Source organism: Artibeus jamaicensis, unplaced genomic scaffold, assembly GCF_021234435.1.
Source record: "Artibeus jamaicensis isolate MK-2021 breed Jamaican fruit bat unplaced genomic scaffold, CSHL_Jam_final scaffold_614, whole genome shotgun sequence".
Taxonomy (NCBI): Eukaryota; Metazoa; Chordata; class Mammalia; order Chiroptera; family Phyllostomidae; genus Artibeus; species Artibeus jamaicensis.
The window spans coordinates 954,382-974,311 of record NW_026522050.1 but is presented as its reverse complement, the minus strand read 5'-3'; the positions used below and the strand labels follow the sequence as shown (position 1 = coordinate 974,311).

Genomic DNA, 19,930 nt, shown 5'->3' with positions numbered 1-19,930 from the left:
TTGATCACTGTAGAGAAACACTTCGAAAGAAGAGACAAAAGCCCGGTTGAGGTTGTTGCCAATTTTTACTTTATTTACTTTTGGAGAGGAGAGAAACATTGATGTGGGAGAGATAATGTTGATCAGTTGCCTCTCGCATGCTCCCAGCCGGCAACCTGACCTGCAGCCCGGCCTGCAACCCAGGCAGGTGCCCTGACTGGGAATTGAACTGGCGACCACTTGGTTTGCAGGCCAGCACTCAATCCATTGAGCCACACTAGCTAGGGCCCTTTTTGTTCTCTGAGGCCCTCACATCCAACCCTCCCCTCCAACCCTTCCCTCCCATCTCTAGAGGCTTTTTCCTCAGGCTGCTTCATCTGAAAGGAGTTAACTGCATCGCCTGACGCCCGTTGGTCAGCAGGCCCGGGCCTGTTCTGGGGCTGTGGTTGCAGGGGGCAGGGTACTCAGGGCCAGTGCATCCTGGCCTAGGATGCCATCTTGGTCTTCGGTGGTTGAAGGGCCACTGGATCCAAAAAACTTCGCCATGGCCTGGACCTGTGGCAGCTCCAGGAACGTCTCCACTGCTAGCAGCATGGCCAGGAGCCCCAGAAGCAAGTAGCCTGGGGAAGAAAGGTTGCTAGGGCAGCTTTTGGGGTGCTGCTGATGATTCCCGCCCACCTAGCCCAGTGACCCACTCTGGCACCTGATGCCACTCACAATTCTGCTGCCTGGGTTCTTCCGACTATAGTTCCCTCCACCTGTGAAGGCCAACCTCCCCAGTGGCTTATGGGAGTTGTAGTCCATACTCCTCTTCCCTCCTCCACTGGTGCTCCTTGACAGCAGGACTCACCAAGAAGTGCCATCTCCCCGAGGTGGTAAAGCACGGGATTCAGGTCACGGCCACGGCCAGGCAGCAGGTCCCCCAGGCCGATGGTGCTGAGTGAGCCGAAGCAGAAGTAGATGGCCTCCAGCAGGCTGCTGTCGCCCCGCAGACCCCACAGCACCAGTGCTGGCAGCAGCACGAAGGTACCAGTCACTAGCAGACCCAGCACAGCTGCCTGTAGTAGCGCAGCCCTGGCCGGGGCCAGCTGCCAGTGGACAGCTACCTGGGCAACTGGGCGGCTGAGCAGAGGCAGCAGGCAGTGGCGCAGTGTGGCCACAAGTGCTAGGGAAGCTGGCAGCCCCAGGGCTGCGTACACCACACAGAAGGTCTTTCCACCTGCGGATATCGGGGCCATGCTGCCATAACCTGGACAGGAGCAAGACAGGGCAGTGAGCACTTGAGTACAATGCCTGCTGGGGTCCCCACTTCCCCTAATGAGCCTCAGCTGAAGGCTGCCCTCTAGTGGCTGAAGTTGCCAGAAGTGTTCAGGCCCATGCTCTGGCTGGCTCTGCTCCTCATTGGCAAGGATTCTTGGGTAAGTCCCTTAACCTCTCTGGGCTACTCTTTTATCTTCCGGAAAGTGAAAGAATTGAAAGAGACAGTCTTCCCTCAGGCCTCTTGCCTGGCTTTCCAGGATTCCTCAGCTCTGCCCTTGACCGATACTTCCACATCCAGTGGGCAGAATGTTACCCACTCTTTTATTCCCCAAAGGTGTGTCGAGTTATCCTGTGTTCTGGGCCTTGTGCCGGAATCCGTGTCTGCTCAGACCCTGCCATTTGATGCAGGGACACAGGCAGGGAAGTCTATGGAGACGCGTGATGCAAAGAGCTACAGAAGAGGCAGCGTGCGTGAGAAAGGGCATTCGATGCTGGGACAGTCTGAGCAAAGCCTGGGAGAGGTGTGAGAGTGGGAGAGCAGGATTGGCCAGTCCGAGGTTGTAAACCCCAGTGCCTCAACCTCCAGTGCCCGGGGGCCCGTGGAGTGAGCCCTGCCCTGAAGGGCAGGCCCTGTTCCACTCCAGCTGGTATACTGTCTCAATGTGAGTAGGTTTCTGATTTCTCCAAAAGAAGTTGGAAAACAGACTAATTAAAAATATATATTTAGAGACTTTGCAGATTAAAAAAACAAAACAAAAGGAAACCGGGCTGTGGGTTCCTGGGGCTGAGAGTCCCGTTGCTTTATGTCTTTGGGCCTCCACGCATGCTGTGCCCTCTGCCAGGAGTCCCCTCACCCCCATCTCTGTGCCCTGACTGGCATCTCATCAAGACTTCCTCCCCCAGGGGCCGCCCCCCACATTCCCTCCTGCATCTGTGCTCCCACACTCCCCAGGTTCGCTCCATTTGCCTCCATCCAAGAATCTGTCCTTGCCTCACTTTTGGCCCATGGGTTCTGGGCACCTCTCCTGGGTCTCAGAGGGTGCCTGGGGGTGGGGCTGGGGGCCACACCCCTTCTGGCAGCTGAAGTTGAGGCACCAGTTGGGGTGTGTTGATGGGAAGAGTCTGCTCTGATGTCAGACCTAGTAGGGCCTGGGCTCTGTCTGGCACTTTGGAGCTGGGGGAAGGGCTGCATCCCCTGGAACCCCAGGGAGTGCTGGAATCAGGAGCCCCCTCCTGCCCAGCCACCTGGTGGCCTTACCTGTGGTGGTGAGGATGCTGGCGGTGAAGAGCAGGGCTGAGGGCAGGTCCCAAGTCCTGGCCTCTGAGCTATTGCCCAGACTGGAGACCCCGTGGGCCTGGGCTGCCAGGGCGGTGCCCAGCAGCTCCTCCAGGGCCCCGCTTGGCAGACATGCCCCGTACTCAGCCTGGAAAGTGGCCAGTTCAGCCCTGAGTTTGGCCTGGAGCTGGAGTGCCGGAGGCCCCTCCAGAGCCTGGAATACCACAGCCCCAAGCCCCAGAGCTAGCAAGTGGGCCACCATCAGTAGCCCACATCGGGCCCAGGGCTTCAGGCCCCCCATGGCGCACCGCCTGGGAGTCTGTGGTGTCCTGAGAGCCAGCTGCTCCACCTCAGGCCCCTAGGAGGGGCCGGCAGGTGGGGCTGGGAGGAGGTGCTGTGTGGGTGGCGGAGAGTGAGAGAAGCTCAGGGACACAGCCGGGGTGACTGTGAAAGGGAGGGAGAGGAGGCAGCCCAGGCCTGGAGGTGAGCTGGATCAGTCCTCTGGGAGCCATTAATTGCCCGATTCCCCGAAGTTGGGGTGGTGAGGGCGGGGTGGAGAATGATGAGGCACAGAGAGGTGAATGACTGGCTCAAAATCGCACTGCAGTGGTGTACTTGGGGACAAGCTCACTCAGTCACATGTGCCCCATTTGCCACTCAGCAGTGGCTTCCATCCTGAGGACACCAGAAGAGGACAGACACAGGTCCCTTCCCTCCTGGTATTCACACAAGAAAACGTGTTAGCAAGGAGACAGGACATCGCACACTGCCATCCACGCCCTGAAGTTGGGTAATGGGAGAGTTCTGTGGGAAGGGAAGCTCAGTGGGGTGGCTCCTGTGACATTTCAGCTGGGGGACAGAAGACACCAGTCAAGGGGGACAGAGCTGGGGAGAGAAAGGGGACCGGCTGTGGGGGCAAGGACACGGGGCCTTGAGGACAAGGGTAGCCCAGGAGACCCACAGGGCAGGTGCTGCTGTAGACATCCTAGATGGGAGGTGGTGGCCCCGGGCGGCTGCACAGGAGAGGAACGTGGGACTTTGGTTGACGGGCCCAGTGGGCGCAGGGCCGGTGAGGCTTGTCAAGGACATGTGGAGTGCCCCTGGCAGATGGCGTGGTCAGGCCTCCTGTCCAAGGCCCTCCTGAAAACCTCATGTCCCACCCGAACACAGTGGGTCTGGCTGCCACAGGGCACAGGGAGCCCCGACTGCGACTCCCATGGACCACGGAAGCCCATGGTAGTAAGGAAAGTGGGGGTGGGCCCGGCTGCCAGGGTGGCTCACTCCTCTCGTGTCCAGACCCTGGAGCGGACACACCCAGGGAAGGCAATGTCGAGCCAGCCCCCAGGGATAAGCAGGGGCCTTGTGGCAGCAGTGAAGTCACTCACAGTGGTGGGAAAGGCCTGGCAGGGGTGACACATTTGTGTGGGTGCCAGGGAGGCTGACGAGGGCCGTGAAGGCCAGTGGACTTGGTCCTGGGAGAGGGGTACGGGGCAGGGCACCTGCCTAGGCCCAGGCCGACTGCTGGGGGCTTGAAGTCACCACGGTTGCGTGATGGGTTGGATCCCTGGTTACGTCCAAGAAAGGTGATGGGCTGGGCTCTGGGAGACAGCTTAGGGAGTTTATTTGGCTTCATTGGATCCCGAGGCCGAGGCCCCAGACCTGGCCGGGGCAGCAGAAAGGCACCCAGAGAACCCTGGCCCCAGATGACCCTCGGGGCAGGGGGGGACCAGGCACTAAGCCCTGGGGCAGGGGCCACAGTAGCAGGACTTGGTCAGAAGTGCCGGTGACAGCTGCAGCCGGCCGCTCTCCCTCGCACCCCCCCCCCTCCCTGCACTGCCCCTGGGGGCAGTTCCCTGAGACAGCCCGTGGTTCCCCCAACCGGCTGGGTACAGTGTCAGGCCCCAGTGGGGCAGGTAAGTCGGGGGACCCACGGGTTGCAGGTATGTGGGGGTGCAGGCCCCCCATCCAGTGTGAAGGCTTCTTGTGCAGTGTAGTGTTCCTGACCCCCAAGAGGGGCGGGTCCCTGGGGGGAAACCGAGGCAGTACAGAGGCTTGCCCGGCTCCCATTCCAGTGTGTGCTGTGGCTCCTCTGGGGCAGCTGCGGCGCGGGGAGCAGCGTGGCCCACTCACGGCCCCGCCTCGGGCACCCAGGGGGCCTGGGCACCCATGTCTTTGGTCTGTGCCCTGCAGTCCTGAGGCCCCCCCCGGAAGGGGTTGGAGGGTGGAGAGTCCCAGAAGGGGTCTGAGTCTGGGAACAAGGTCCAGGGTGCCCGACGGGGCGCAGGCTGTGGCGAGGGCAGGGGCGAAGGCCGTGGCCCGGCTGACACGAAGCTCCACGGGTCGATGCGGCTGCGGAGGGGTGAGGGCCGAGGTCGGCTGATGAGGCCCAGAGGCGGCGAGCGCGGGGTGCCCGGAGTGCCCGGGGCAGAGCGCGATATCCCTGGCGGGGGCGAAACAGCGCTTCCTGTGAAGGGCGGGAGAGGGGCACGGGGTCAGGCAGCCAGGCAACCTACTCCTGGGGGTTCCCAGCTCAGGGCCTGCTCAGGGCCTCAGTTTGGGCCACGGTTAAGAGCCAGGCCTCCAGAGCAGCCAAGACCCCAGCTCTGCCACTTCCTCACTGGGAAGCTGTGGCAGCTGTGAGTCGCTCGCTCTCTCTGTGCCTTCAAGTTCCTTGTTTAAAAAATTAGTCTAACAAGAGTGGCTAGTTCACAGGGTCCTTATGGTGACTGGTGAGATGCTCTCTCTAAAGCCCTGGAAACAGCCCCTGATGGCGGGCAACGAGTAGGGGTCTGCTGTCGTCACTTCTGTTATTTCACGACAGGCCTGGCCCACCCGACTCCACCCCTGACCACTGCGTGACTGAGCTTAGAATTCAGTTCCTTTCATGCGTGCCCAGCAGAAGGCCGTGGGCTTATGGGCCGGGCCTGACTGCCTTCTGCCCCACCAAGCACAAACCCTGCAAAGGCCCACTCACCGTGCCTCTCTTCCTCACGCCGGGGGCTCTTGGCTGATGGCTGGCCTGCTGGGACACCCAGGTCCAGCAGCAGGGGTGCAGGGTTGGATGGGCTGGGGCTCAACTGGGAGGTGGGGGCGCCGGACATCTTGGAGGAGAAGCATATGAGCCGGGAGGGGGGCTGGACCGGAGATGGCGTGGGCTGTTGCGTGGAGGGCATTTGTTGGGGCTCCCCACGATCTCGGCTTGGACCCCCAGGCGGCTGCAGGTCACGGCCCAGGCCCAGCGAGGCGAGTAAGGCTGTGCCACGCAGCAGCGCTCGCTGGATCAGCTTGGGAGTTCCGGAGCCACTGCTGCGTTCCGCTGGGGTTGGAGCCGGCCGCCGTGGCTCCTCCGGCTCCGGGCTTGGCCGTGGAGGGTTACCTGGTGGTGAGGGTGGGACACAGGTTAGACTGTCCTCAGGAGGAGAGCCCTGGGACCCCTCAGTGGCCCTGGAACAAGGACTGAGTTCTGCTCCCGTATCTTCCCTGACCCTGCCCACCAGGCCTCCCCTCCTCCCCCGACCTCTCTCTCTCACACTGGCCTTTCGGAAGTTGGGGGTGGGTGGTGAGGGGAGAGCAGTGCAGGCCAAGAAGCCAGCAGAGGCAAAGCCTGGGAGGCAGCCCGCTGCCCTGGAGCCCAGAGATGGGGAACTTGTGGGGACAAGAGGGGTGTACCAGGAGGCAAACTGAGGCCAGGTTACAGTGGGCCTCAGTGGTGTCAATGGCCAGCCAGGGGTGCCTGGAGGGTCCCAGGAACAGGATCAGGCTCAGAGAAGTTAAACGCTGAGCTTAACTTCTGCATTCGTGCAGCATGGGGCGGAGCTGGCCTCAAGCCAGGCAGGGGCAACAGAACCTCTGCTCTCCGCCACTTTCCAACCAGACTCCGCTTTGGATTTCAGGACACCTGGGTCTTACCTGTGAGCCCAGGGGGTCTGACATTGAGCAGGGGGTCTATGATGGCCTCCCACAAACCCCAATTTTGTCAGGTCCTCCTTGGCTCTAGAACCTGCCATGACCCTCCACTGCCACTAGAATTAAGTCCAAACTCAAAATTAAAACAAAAAAGTCCAAGCCCCAGCACTGTCCCTTCTGCCTCCCTCTTTCTCTTTGGGCCCAGCATGGGGCTGGTTGTGGGAGGGAGCCCTGTTCTCAGCCACAACCCTTACCCAGTCTCTGCAACCCTTGAGACAGGTCGCTGTATAAAAAGTTATTATTTCTGAGCCCTTCCTGAATTGGCTCCTGCTTATTTTTCCAGCTTCGTTCACTCATTCATTCATTCAACAAACCTCTGCTAACAGATGTGCTGGGGCTAACTTTCACAGATCCAGGAGGTGCATGCCTGGCTCCTCCCACCACTCCCTGGCTCTCAACCCCACTCTGAGCCCCAGCCGGGCTTCCTCTTGCTCAGGTCTGGTGAGCCCCACGCCTCCCAGCATACCTTTCCCACTCAAGATCCAGCTCAGATGTCACCTCTGTGAAACGATACTGTGATATAATACAAACATACATTTGGCCCTGGCTGGTGTGGCTCAGTGAATTGAGTGCCACCCTGTGAACCGAAGAGTCGCCGGTTCCATTCCCAGCCAGGGCACATGCCTGGGTTACAGGCCAGGTCCCCAGTGGGAGGGCGTGCAAGAGGCATCCACACATTGATATTTCTCTCCCTTTCTTTCTCCTTCCTTTCCCCTCTCTCTAAAAATAAATAAAATATTTAAAAATAAGTAAAAACATATATTTGATCTTCCTCACATTCCTGGCACAGAACTGCTAAAACCCTGGGAATTTTCTAAGTGGTAGAGTGATAAAGGTAAAAAGAGCACTTTTTTTTTTTTAAGATTTTATTTATTTATCTTTAGAGGGGAAGGGAAGGAGAGAGAGAGAGAAACATCAATGTATGGTTGCCTTTCGTGCATCCCCTGCTGGGAACCGGCCTGCAACCCAGGCATGTGCCCTGACTGGGAATCGAACCGCGATTATCTGGTTCGCAGGCCCGCGCTCAATCCACTGAGCTACCCCAGCCAGGGTAAAAGAACTTTTTTTAAAAAAAGTTTTTAAATTCATAGCAACCCCCTTTTAGCCACACGGGGTGACTTTTGGTAAGTCCGTAGGGATGCCAGAAGTGTCATTAAAAACTTTCAGCCCCGCTCCCTCCAGAGAAGGGAGAGGCTGGAGACTGAGTTCAACCACCAATAACGTTGTCAATCAATCACATCCACTTAATGATGCCTCTGTGAGAACCCCAGCCAAAGGGGTTTGGGGAACTTTTGGAGAGGGTGTTGACACCCATGCCCCTTCCCACAACCCCTGCCCTGCACATCCCTCCCATCTGGCTGCTCTTGATCTGTATGCTTTACACAGGGGCATCCAACCATCTGTATAAAGGGGTGTCCAACCTGCAGCCCAAGATGGCTATCAATGTGGCCCAACACAAAATCATTAAGTTACTTGAAACATTACTTTAGCTTTTGTATTAAGTTTTATTACTTAGATATGGACATTTCCTGTATCAGTGTGATCACAAATTTGGGACCTGCTTGACAATTTTGAAAGATTATCGAAAGGGCCACTGCATAATTAGGGTTATTATGTGATCAATTTTGCTCATCTCTGGTGGTGGATCTCACGAAAATTATGCAAGGGCCTTTTTTTGCTCGTCAGTTTTCGTTAGTGTTTTTGTATCTAATGTGTGGCCCAAGACAGCTCTTCTTCCAGTGTGGCCCAAAGACGCCAAAAGGCTGGACACCCCTGCCTTGTAACTAACTGGTAATCTAGTATGTAAACTTTTTCTGAGTCCCGTGAGATGCTCTAGCAGATCACCAAACCTGAGGAGGGCCTGTGGAACCTCCGAGTTCTAGCTAGTCAGTCAGAAGCGCAGGTGGCATCTGAAGTAGGAGCGGTCTTGGGGCGCTGCGCCCTTAACCTGCGGGCTCCAAGCAACTAAGTCCAGGAAGACAGTGTAGGGACTGACTAGTAGGAACCCAGCTGGTGCTGGAGAATTGGTCAGCATGGGGAAAAACCTCACACATTTGGTGTCAGACGTGAACTGAGTACAGTATAGAGGAAAACCAGTTTTCCCCTCTCAGAAGCCTTCCCAGAATGCTCCCCGCCTGTGCGGTGACGGCTCAGGTTGGCTGTGCGCAGCCCTGCCCTGCACACACTGCTTCTGCTGCATATGTTTATCTACCAATCTGCCTCCTCCTCCTTCCTGCCCTCCCCGGGGCCAGGGCAGTGCAGGTCTGGGATCCGACTCTGACAGGTGCCTGGCTCATGGAATGCACCGACACGTGTTTGTCGGAAGAAACCGCTCTTACAGCCCGGCAGTAACCACGTAAGGTGACTGCCATGACCCCATTTTCAAGGCAAAGAAAATGATCACTTACGGTGAGTTTAAACAGAATAGGGGAAAGTATGTTTCAAATAAGCAAAAAAAACAGGATGAAGCTAAGTTAAGATGGAGGGCACTACACAATATTTGAGTGGAAAGAAGTTATTGCAGTAAAAGTCACTGGTTCCACTCCCAGTCAGGGCACATGCCTAGGTTTCAGGCCAGGTCCCCAGGTGGGGGAACTGATTGAAGTATCTCTCGCATAAAGGTTTTTCTTTCCCTTTCTCTAAAAACATGTAAATAAAATCTTTTAAAAATGGTAGTTATCAGCTCCAGGGCAACAAGCAGCACAGGACAATTTCTGTCGACAAGCAAGTGCCAAGGGGCCCTTTTGGCCTTCGAAGTCTCAGTCCAGTCCCTGCAGCCCAGCCAGCTCGGGGTTAGCAGGAAACAGTGCGCCGGACGGGGTGCAGGGCCCTGCCTCTGGAGGCAGACCTGGTTGAAATTGCTGTCCACTGTATGTGCCCTATATATCTCAAACTCCTTGACTGCTCTGTGCCTCTGTTTTCTCCTAAGTAAGATGGAGCTAATAATAATGTCCCCGACGGGGCTACCCAGCACCTAGGAGAGACCCAACAAATGTCAGCTGTTGTGACTGCTATGAACAGTAGCGCAGGCAATGGCAGAGGTTGCCGTGCTGGGTGGGGTGGGAGGAGAGTGCATGGCTGGCTGAAGAGGAAGTTGGTATGAGAGTGCTGAGCCAGTCCCTGCATTCTGGCCATGTGGAGTGGGTGGCTGAGGGCTCTGAAGAGACCCATGGGCAGCAGGGGCTGCAGCTTTCCAGCTCTGCCAATGCTGGACAGTGTTGAACCAAGTCCTGATCCCACTCACATGGGAGCCCTGCTCTCTGCCTGACTCCCCAGCTTGCCCAGAAGTTTGTATGTGAGAAACCCTTCCTTCATGTGAAAACTTCCGAGGAAGCTCGCCATGAGTGTGGCAGCCACGGTCTCTCTGGGTTCAAATCCTTAGCTGGGGGCTTTAGGTAGGTTATCCCACCTCTTGGAGCCTCAGTTTTCTCACCTGTAAAATGGGAATGATAATAGCACCTGCCTTACAGGGCTGTTGCTTGGACGGAATGCCTGGCACACAGTTAAGTAGAGTTATCATCACGGAGAAAACAAAAGCCCAGAACTGCCCCAGATGCAGTGAGAATGGGCCCTGCCTGCTGAGCTCTACTACCCTGCCCCCCCAAACTCCCCAGAAGGAACTCTGAGAAGCATAGTGTGGCAGCTACTTGTGTGACGTCTCCACCCCACCTGGGAAGTTTCCTTCCCCTTTCTAAGCTTAGCTTCTCATGGGTCCCAAATTGAGGGGGTACCATTCCATTTTCCTTCCCTCCCTAGAGCCTGCTGAGGGCAAGTGACTATCACAGGGCTAGGAAAGAGCGCTCATTCAGGCCAGGCCTGAACAAGGGACCGGATTCCGGGCTCCCTGAGGCATGGGCTGTGCCCATCTCAGTTGTGGGCCTAGAGGTCAGAACTGGGTTTGCTGTACCTTATGGCTTCTGGTGGTCTCCCCATTGTACTTCCAGAAAGAGTGCAGCAAGAGTCTGCTGGGGGGCAACAAGGCCACTCACCATTGAGTGTTGGGGGTGTGGAAGGAGATCCTAAGGGGGATGAATCATCTGAATCCAGGTACCAGGTGGCTTCGTCCATGCGGGACCTTCTCCTGGTTATAGGAGGAGAGGGGGTTGTGCTTTGTGAACCTCAGAACGGTTGAGAAGCAGATGATACTGGAGCTGGGGGCACTTAGGCACTCACCTCCCATTCTGGGCTTCCCCAGGCTTGGGGGAACTGGGACCCCAGGCCCAGCACGCTCGGCGCTCTCCATTGCTTGAGTCCTCCTGACGTCGGGGGGACTGGCGGCCCCATGCCTGGCCAGGTTCTGCAGGCTCCACTGTCCGGGGAAAAACCGATGGAGTCCAAGCCAAGGCCAAGAGCCCTCATCCGTGTTCTTTCCCGTCATGAGTCAGGCTCCAGGGGTAATGCCAGAGGATGGAAGCCCCAATCCATCCCCAGGGTGGGCTTTGGGCCACAGAGAACTGAGCAGATCTGGGGCTGGGCAAGTGGGTTTGGGTCCAGGGGCAGGCAATAGGATGGGGGCACTTAGGCACTCACCTCCCATTCTTATCTAGTCCCATTCTCACCTCCAGCTTATCTAGTCCTTCACCTGGCATTTGTTGCTTACCAGTCAGTACAAACGCAGTAGAATGCTGCTTGGGTGTTCATTCTGACTCTTATTAGCCATTTAATTCTGACTCTTAACTCTTATAATGTTAAGCAAGCTTGTTTTTCCCACTTTTCTTGCTTATAAAACTTAATAACAAGGACAGCTAGCTCACAAAGTTATTGTGAGAAATTAAGTTAACATTAGCAAAACACTTGGAAAAACGAGGAGTCATTCAATTAGAAAATACTAGTATCATACAATTCTCTGGCTTTAAAAAATTAGTAAAATAAATGCTGGGTGGGGAACTCAGAGGTGCCAGGCTAGACAGATAGGGGAGGGAGACCGGGACTGGGAGGAAAAGGAGACCCCGTGGGATCCGAGGCCAAGGATAAGTTTTGACAGGATAGGCTGAGGGGGCAAGGACATAGAGAGGAGAGGTTTCTTACACTGGATAGCCCGAAACCGGGGAAAGGTGGGCGAGTCCCCAGCTCCGACCTCAAAGACGTTTCTCCTCCGATCCAGGCCGGGCGAGGCCTGCACAGTGATGCGGTGTTTGAAGTCTGTGTGTAGGAAAGAAGCAGGATGCGGGTTTGTGGTGAAGGAGAGCCAAGATCCCAACCTGCAAGGCCTTGGGCCGGCTCGTAAGCTGTGCAGGGACCGCACCTGGCAGCACGGTGGCTGTGCGACTGGGGCTAGCGTTACTGCCGTTCTGGGCCCCATGCTCTCGGTGAGGAAAGCCGACCGCCCGGACTCCACCACCGAAGCTTGGTGGAGTCCGGGACTCCAGGGAGCCTGCCCGCCCCGCCCCTCGGCCTTCCCAGAACTTCCATGAACCCCGCCCCTTCCCGGCCGCAGCCACTCCCAAGCCGACATGCAAATATCCCCGCCGGAACCCGCCCACAAACACGCTGAGTCCCAACCCCAGCTAGCCTTCAACACACCAATCCCTCACGAACGCCTAACCCCACCCCTCCATCCACGCAACCAATGGCGGTAGCCGTGCTGGGAACAGCCCCTCACCAAGTGGCATGCTGATCCGCTCGCCGCCGTCCCGCGCGCGGAGCTTGCTGCGCTTGAAGGTGCCGCGGCGGCGGCGCACGTGCGGCCGCTCACGGTCCACCTGCTGCAATAGCAGCGTCAGCTCGCGCTCGAACACCTCCAGCTCCCACTGAGCCAGCAGGTGCTCGCGCCGCCGCAGCTGCTCTGCCTGTGACCGCTGCTCACGCGCCGCGCGGGTCAGCTCCTCCTCGCGGCTCAGTAGTTCCTGTGCCCCGGACAGTGAAGGCGGTGGGGTTAGTCCGGAGACAGTCGGGGTGGTGCCCGCCCCAACCCGGCTCAACGGAGACTGGGGAGACACTTTTTCCGGGCGTCTCCTTCTAACCCCGGGACCCTGACTCCTCCCACCTTTTCTTTGGCCCGCAGCTCATCGAAAAGGCCCTGGATCTCACGCTTCCAGCCTTCCTGCATAGAATGGAAGGAATCCCGCGGCATTTCTCGCAGGACTTGAGCCTCTAGCGCCTCCAACTGCTGCAGGATGGAGGCGAAGTCGGGCCTGCGGTGGGGGTCCTGCGCCCAGCAATCTGGGGACACAGTGTGGAGAGGAGATAATAAGAAGAGGTCTGTGGATGGATTTGCCTTGGGCCAAGGAGCCCTGCCCGTCACCCTCCCGCGCCATTCCCTTACCGGCCATGAGCTGTGCGAAGGGCTCAGGACAGGTGGATGGGATGGGCAGCGTGAGCTTGTTAACAGCCACTCCATAGGCCACAGCAAGGCAGTCGATGCCACGGTAGGGCACCTCCCCAGTCAGCAATTCCCACAGCAGCACCCCAAAGCTGTAGGGGAGACAAAGGGTCTGTGTACTCTCCTGTACTCACTGCCATTTCACCCCAAAGCAACCAGGAACTAAATGGCTTGCCCCACCCCCTACCCCGCCCACCCCACCCACACACCTCTGCCTGTCTGCCCAGCCCTAGACTCTGGCAGCCACCACTGCCCTCTGCAGCCTCACTGCTGGCCCCATCCAGCCTCCAACCAGCCGCACCTCCAGACATCGCTGCCCTTGGAGAAGGTGGAGGCCTTGATGACCTCAGGAGCCATCCAGGCATAGGTGCCTGCAGCACTCATTTGTGTGGTTTTGTGCCACTCTCGAGCCAGGCCAAAGTCAGTGATCTTCAGGGTCTTGTGCTCCATGTCGTCACCCTCGATGGGCTGCAGCAGCAGTACTAGGGAAGAGAAGAGGCAGGATGGTGGTTGTTCCAGGCTCAGGTGGCAGGGCAAGGGAGGAGCTGGGAGCAATCTAACAGACAACTGGGTGGGTGCAAGGGGCACAGAGGTGATTGTGCCCTGGAGAGCTTGCTGCTGGGTTTAGGGCAGAATCAGACAAAATAATGCTGGGCAATTCTTACAGAGGGGCCACTATAAGCCAGGCATTTTACACTCCAAAGTAGCAGTCACACACAAAAATTTGTCAGGTAGATATTATTATCCCCATGTTACAAAGAAACTAGACAAGGAAATTACTTGGCTAAGGTCATAAGCAAATTAAACAGATTCCGACCTAGTCTGAGTGGTTCCAAAGCCAGTCCTGTAACTTTCTCCTAACACTGTGTTGGACGGAAACCAGCAGTATAGCAGCCACAGCCTTTATGGCTTTAACTTCAAGAGAAACCCAAGTCTTGTCATTTTGCTAAGGCAGAGTGTGAATCAGAAACTCCCATGGGGTGGAGAGCAGGAGGGAGCCCTTTGGTGAGAAAGGAAGCCCAAGGGGCACTGCAGGCCCCTGATGCCTGTATCACAGTGCGGCTAAGTGCAGCCACTCCCAAAGGAGAGAGACTCCAAAAGATAACTACTAACATAGTTGATGTGGAGAGAAAGGGAGGGGTCTGAGAAAATGATGGTTCTTGGCCAGAAAGGAGGAGCTTGGGATAAATGTAGGAGTGGATGGTTAGACTTGGCAAGGGCTTGTGGCTTGGACCCAAGTGGGGCCACCGTACTCTGTACAGAGAGAAGCAGCAACTTGAAAACCTCTCATCAGGGAAAAACATGGCTCCAATGCAAGAAGTTTTAGAGGAACAGAAAGAGGACCAAGCCATAGAATCACCAAGGCTCTGAAAGGGCCTCTCTGCTTTTCTAGTTAGAGAGCACCGCACCGGAGAGAAGTGACAGCCGAGCCAACTACGTTTCTGAACGTGGCATTTCAGGGCACATCTCTCGGCGCTCCTGCCCAGGTGACTGCACTGTAACGGGGGCCGCACAGGGTACTTGGGGTGGAGTACCGACATGCCGCTTGGTAAGGGGCGGGCCCCAGCACCTACCACAGCCCAGTGAGTCAGAGAAGACTTCTCAGAAGAGGTGGTAGAACCAGGGTATTCACTTTTCTGGGCCTAAAGTCACAGCTCCCGATCCTGCTTCTGGCCAAGCTCTTTGGGCCTTGTGGGGGCATCTGGCACTGCTACCCAGCCCTGCCCTGATGTCCTTCATTCCCGAGGCCTCTGGCTGCTTGTGCTGTTTCCTTCAGAGGCTCCCCAGTCCTTGGCCTTTTCAGTGCCGGTGTTCCTCAGAGCCTGGCCTCTCCTCAACCTCTGCCCACTGCCCACTGCCCCCTGACTGTCTTGGCCTCTCCCAGGTACCAGCCACCTATTGGCATCTCCTATATTTGGAGTCCTAGGCCAGAAGTCAACTCAGCTGCCCACCAGCTGTCCTACCTGATGTCCATGTGCCCCCAACAACCACCTTCATCATCCCACTATGCCTGGCAACCCTTCTTGCCATTTTTCCCAATTCAGAGAATGGTCTGGCAATACACCCTCCCCTCTGAGCCAGACTGGGGCTGAGTCCTGAACAGTTAATAGAGCTGGGGATGACAACAAAAGCCACTTCAGAGAGTTGTCATGAGATCTCACTTTTTAAAGACTTAGCAGAGTCTGACATGCAACACGAGTGTGTTAAAACCAGTAGTCCTCTATCCTCCATCCTCTATCACAACTCACTCCCGGCTTCGCAGCAGCCTCTGGCCTGGCTGCTGAGGCTCAGAACCGGACCATTTGGTAAACCCTATACAAGCTTATTCCCAAGAACCACAATAGGCTGGGGCAGGTGGCTGGAGTGGGACCAGGTAAAGGACTCTATGTGCCAGGGTTGGGGAGGGACTCCTGCCCCTTCTGGTGCCAGGACCCAGCCATCCTCTTGAAGACCAACGCTTGCTGCTTTCTGGCTGGGTCCCCCTAGCCACGTGTGGTGCCTCACAGACTAGTAGAGCGCGTTCTGCACCAGCGTCTCAGGCTGGGAGGCTAGTCTCTCCTTTCCAGCCAGCTAATCTGCACCCCAGGTAACTCAGCCGAAGTCTCAGGACTTCTTTGTACTGGGGGCCCTTCTGCCCCACTCCCGCTCTCAGCTTGACTTTATACCTCAGAGCCTCCTCTCCTCCTCTGCATCCCCTGCTTTTCTCTAAGCACCTTGAATTTGTCTCAACCCAAGCTGTTCTTCTGGTGTCCAATGTAGACCTTGGGAATGGGGTGGTCAGGGGCCACCCAGAAGAGAGGGAGCTAGAGATCCCCTTCTCAGTACCCCCTTAGGGCTTCTTGGCCCAAAGTCCCCTCCCACACTGGCCTCTTGTGGGGCTTGGGAGTGGCTTTGCCAGCTCACACCTCTTCCGCTTCCCTCCCATGGTCCCTACTTCTCCTTTCTGGGGGCCTGGCCCAGGTCTCCAACTGGGGGGGGGGTCCTTTGGGAGAGAATTGGGGGAGGTCAGGCCCAGGCCGGGCTGGCTGGTCAGTCCTGTGACTCGTGGGCCTGGAGAATTCCCCCTCCACTCCCCGCCAGGCTTCCTCACAAGGCCCCCATTGTCCAGGAAAATCACGCCATTGTTTCCTGCCTGCGCCCCCCTAGTCCAGGGACTCCCCCGCCCCAATCCCGCAGACAGCACCCCAGGCCTAGGACTGGGGTTTGCAAGGTGGGAGGCCAGGCTCAGGGAGGCTGAGGGCACCCTGCCTGCCCTTAACCACCGCCCAGGCTCTGGAAGAGAAGCAAGGGAACTAGAGGGGAGTGGGGGTGCAATCCCTGGCTCTTTCCTCTCCCACAAACCCCCCCACCCCCCAGCTCTTTCCTCCCCTGCAGGCAGCTGGGTTGGGGAGGGCGCAGAGGCTGGAGCAAGGGCAGGAAGCAGGCTCAGGGGCAGCAGGAAACGCAGGAAGCGGTGGGGAGGGTGGGGAGCAGAGGCCTGGGCTATTGTTCCATTTTTTCTGGAAAGAAAACTGGAGGAAAAACAGAAGACGGAGTCCCCTCCCCCTGGGGCCTTCGGGGAATCCCCCTCAGGCTGTGGCAAGGAGTGGGGGGTCCCTAGATAACTAGGACACAGAAGTGAGGCTGAGAGGTGGAAAATGCCCCCTACTACAGATGAGAGGAGTGGGTGGGGTGACTGGCAGACATGCCCTGGCCCCTCCAGCCCTGGCAAGGACTTGGATGTCACCGGGTCCTGGTATTTGCTGCCCCCAGGCCCCTTGTCCATGGTCAACCCAAGCCAGGAGGCTCAAAATATCCATGCTCGCCCCTCCAAGAGCTGTCACGCCTGTCCAGTAACCCCACTGGCTCCTCCTGAACTTCCTTTTACTCTGTAGACTGCACCCTGGGCCCCGCCAGACCCAGCCCTGGGTCCCCACTACTGTGCTGGATCCAGCCTCCTGGGCTTTGCTCTTGTCAGGCCCTGTCTGGACATCCAGCTGGGCGCCTCTGTGAATGCCACCCGCCTTTGGCCTGGTGCGAGGCTTACCTGCTTAAGGAAGCCCTCTGAACTTGTCACTCTTTGTCTTGGACCCCTGCTGGGCAGTGTGTGGGGCCTGAATATCTGCACACAGAGTGCCTAGTCCCACCACACCTACCCCACGGGCTGGTCCCAGGAGAGAGGGTCCAACCCCCAAATGTCCACACTCACAGCAGAGGACCCACTGTGTGCTGGCATCAGACACCGGGGCTGGCTGAGTTTGTCAGGCCATCTCCCACTGCCCGTTACTCCCTTTTTACAGAGTCTGAAATTGAAGCTCTGAGTTGAAATAACCACCTAGAGGCCACGCAGCCAGGGGGAAGGCCATGGCCAGAACTGCAGCCTCAGCCCTAGCCTTGAGCTCCAGGACCACCAGGCTTGCCCCTCGGAGCACTCCGTGCCGGAGCACCTGCCCCTCGCAAGCAGAGGGGAGAGCGGCATACCACCAGAACAACTATGGAAGTTAGAGGACGGGGGTGAGGAGTGCCAGTATCTGGCGTTCTGCTGCCTTCAGGTGGTGGCCATGGCTGGGCAGGAGAATTATGGCCCACCTGAGAGATCCAAAGTTTTTAAATCTGGCAGCTGTGGGCTGGGTTCAAAGACTCCTGTGGCTAGGGTCAAGAACTTTAGTGCCTGGTACTCCTGCTTTGGGGACAGAGGACATCCCAGTCACCTGGGACTCCCCTTGGACATGAGCTCCTGCCTCTAGTACCACAGAAGCCAGACTAAGAGAGGTCTGGGGGCTAGGTACCTTTCAAAGGAGCCCGGGGGAGGTTCAACCGAGAGCTGGCAATCTGAATGTGTGTGGTCCATGCCACCCTCCACGCATGCCCCCCAAAACTCACTGTTGTTGGACTTGAGGTCTCGGTGGATGACGGGCACCAGGGCCTCACAGTGCAGGTAGTGCATCCCACGGGCAATCTGCACAGCCCAGTTGACCAGCACATGGGGGGGTACACGCCGCCCAGCCAGGGCCCGGCTGAGGGGCCCACCAGCTGCATACTCCATCACCAGGCACAGGTTGGGCTCCTCAAGGCACACAGCCTTGAGAGCAATGATGTTGGGGTGTGCCAACATGGCGAAAAGCCGGGCTTCCTGGCGCACACTCTCAGCTGTCACACTGATGTCCTCATCGGGGTCCTGTCGAGCTGCCTTCACAGCTACCAACTCGCCTCGCCAGCTTCCACGGTAGACCTTGCCGAAGCCACCGATGCCGATCACCTCCTCCAGCCGCAGCTCCTGGAAGCTGGCCACCTCGCAGGGGGGCGGGCCGCCCCGAGACACATAGTTGGACGGAAAGATGCCTACCTGACCGCCCACCTGGCCCGCCCACCAGCCCTCATCGCCTGAGATAGCTGCATCCCGGGATAGCACCTCCACACGGTCACCCTTCCGCAGGGCCAGCTCGTCCTGCCCATTGGGCTCGTAGTCGAACAAGGCTGTCCACACAGGGTTGGCATAAGCCGCTGCTTTCGGGGACCCCTCTGGCCAGCCTCCGCCGCTGCCCCCGCTGCCCCCGCCGTTCCATGACCCCAGTGGGCTCTTGAGGAAGAGGTTCTTCAAGGGCTCCATGGCTGGGAGCCGGCGCTGGGGCGTGTAGGGGATCTTCCCTGGGTGCCCCTGGTCTCCACCCCTGCTGGCTGCCGAGGCCCTAGTCCCGGAACCTGGGCATCCGGGCCCTGGCCCTCAGCCCCAGACCCACGCCTCTCTGGGGAGCCAGGCGTGTCGCCTCCTGGCCCGCCGCATCTCGGGCTTTTTGAGGAGGGCCACCCAGGGCAGTGTGGTCAGGCTCGGGGGGTGGGACCCCGGGGTCTCTGGCGTCTCACCATTGCCAGCTCAGAAGGGCCCAGGCGTCCCTCAATCCTACAGCAGTCCTGGGAGCTTGGTTCCAGCACCCACCAAGTGCAAGGTGGAGCCGGCAAGGGGCAGCGCCTGGGCTCCGGGTGGGTCTTTTCGCGCAGGGGTGGCTGGAGTGTCCCTAATAGGGCCGAGCTGCCCCTTCCTGGCCCAGCTCCCTCGGCCCGACGGCTCCAACCCCCGTTCCCTTCTTCCTCCTCCCTTTGTACTTTGGCCCCGGGGGCGGGAGGCAGAGGTGGAGGGTGGAGTTTCACTTTTTTCCGCTCTTCTCCCTCCTGCAGGAAACAGCATCAGATGACGCGAGCGGGTAGCACTGCTCCCCTCCCAGAGGCTGTGGGAGACTGAGCCTGGGAGTTCTCGGGTCGCGGTCGAGAAGAGGCAGGGGGAGGAGAAGGGTAGCCCCGATCCCTGCCGAAGTTGTCTCTGCTAAGGACGGGCCACCCCCGCCTTCTGCATCAGCATCGGCAAAATGGGGTAAAGAGCCTGGCGTGAAAGTGGGACAAACCCGAGTCTGGTCTTGGCTCTTAAGTTGTGACCCATTCTCTCTGCGCCTAATTCTCATATCTGAAAAGGGGAGACCAGAAGCTCTGCTTTGCAGGGCTAGTAGGGTGGGGCTGGGGGAAACTGGAGGAGGACTGAACTGGCTGCACCTCAAGCTCTTGGAATGGGTTGTCTAAGGCTCTCTCCTCTTCCCTTCACCTGGGAAAAATTCACTTCTTCATGCCCTTTCTCCAGTGGGCAGAAACCTGAGACTTGTCCCGATTTTTGCCCATTGATCGGATTCAGAATAGCTAAGCCGTCCTCACATCCACAGGGTTGACCCCCGTGCCTTGAGCCTGTCACTTTAAGAAAAACGACGCTATCCTATTTCGACTATTCCCGCCTGTTCTGGAGGATCGCTCTCTAAACACCAAATCTGAGCTCTGACCCGGAAGTAGAGACAACTCCAGTTGACAGACGCTCAAGATGTTGAGGTCCAAAACTAAATGGGGCTGCCCACGAGGGGCGTGCTCCAATGGCGCTGAACTCTCACTGTAGCCCTGGGGAATCCACGCCTCCATTCGTTTACCCACCTCCTCTAACTCACTGGGAGAGCTTTGCGCCTGTTAACTCCGCCCACTAACAGATCCTCCTCCAGGGCGTGTGGGCCTGCTCACCAGTGGTTGGTTCTTCGACCAGAGCACCTTTGGTTCCACCCAGTGGTGGTTTTCGCTTGGTTGGCAACGCCTAGGTGTTGCGCATGCGCCCAAGC

The 19,930-nt window shown here is 57.8% G+C and overlaps 2 protein-coding genes across 2 annotated transcripts; both read right to left on the bottom strand.

Moving 5' to 3' along the window:
* Nucleotides 1–46: 46 nt before the first annotated feature.
* Nucleotides 47–3,316, bottom strand: KCNK7 (potassium two pore domain channel subfamily K member 7). Its single transcript, XM_037146493.2, has 3 exons — nt 2,498–3,316; nt 830–1,228; nt 47–599 (listed from the first exon to the last, which is right to left on the bottom strand). Exons 1-3 carry the CDS (start codon nt 2,814–2,816, stop codon nt 394–396), a joined length of 924 nt encoding a protein of 307 aa, XP_037002388.2. The 5' UTR covers nt 2,817–3,316; the 3' UTR covers nt 47–393.
* An 803-nt stretch (nt 3,317–4,119) lies between these two features.
* Nucleotides 4,120–19,857, bottom strand: MAP3K11 (mitogen-activated protein kinase kinase kinase 11). Its single transcript, XM_037146491.2, has 10 exons — nt 17,667–19,857; nt 13,105–13,285; nt 12,747–12,895; nt 12,468–12,643; nt 12,084–12,327; nt 11,510–11,623; nt 10,655–10,790; nt 10,471–10,562; nt 5,490–5,891; nt 4,120–4,979 (listed from the first exon to the last, which is right to left on the bottom strand). Exons 1-10 carry the CDS (start codon nt 18,391–18,393, stop codon nt 4,642–4,644), a joined length of 2,559 nt encoding a protein of 852 aa, XP_037002386.1. The 5' UTR covers nt 18,394–19,857; the 3' UTR covers nt 4,120–4,641.
* Between the last annotated feature and the right edge of the window lie 73 nt (nt 19,858–19,930).

Excerpts from the sequence above, each read along its gene's own strand:
- KCNK7 (XM_037146493.2), bottom strand. The coding sequence starts at position 2,816 with ATGGGGGGCCTGAAGCCCTGGGCCCGATGTGGGCTACTGATGGTGGCC. Across the intron at positions 1,229-2,497 it reads CAGCATCCTCACCACCACAG|GTTATGGCAGCATGGCCCCG; the intron begins GTAAGGCCACCA and ends GCTCCTGTCCAG. Across the intron at positions 600-829 it reads CGGGGAGATGGCACTTCTTG|GCTACTTGCTTCTGGGGCTC; the intron begins GTGAGTCCTGCT and ends TTTCTTCCCCAG.
- MAP3K11 (XM_037146491.2), bottom strand. The coding sequence starts at position 18,393 with ATGGAGCCCTTGAAGAACCTCTTCCTCAAGAGCCCACTGGGGTCATGG. Across the intron at positions 12,644-12,746 it reads CTTCGCACAGCTCATGGCCG|ATTGCTGGGCGCAGGACCCC; the intron begins GTAAGGGAATGG and ends CTGTGTCCCCAG. Across the intron at positions 12,328-12,467 it reads AGCTGCGGGCCAAAGAAAAG|GAACTACTGAGCCGCGAGGA; the intron begins GTGGGAGGAGTC and ends TCCGGGGCACAG.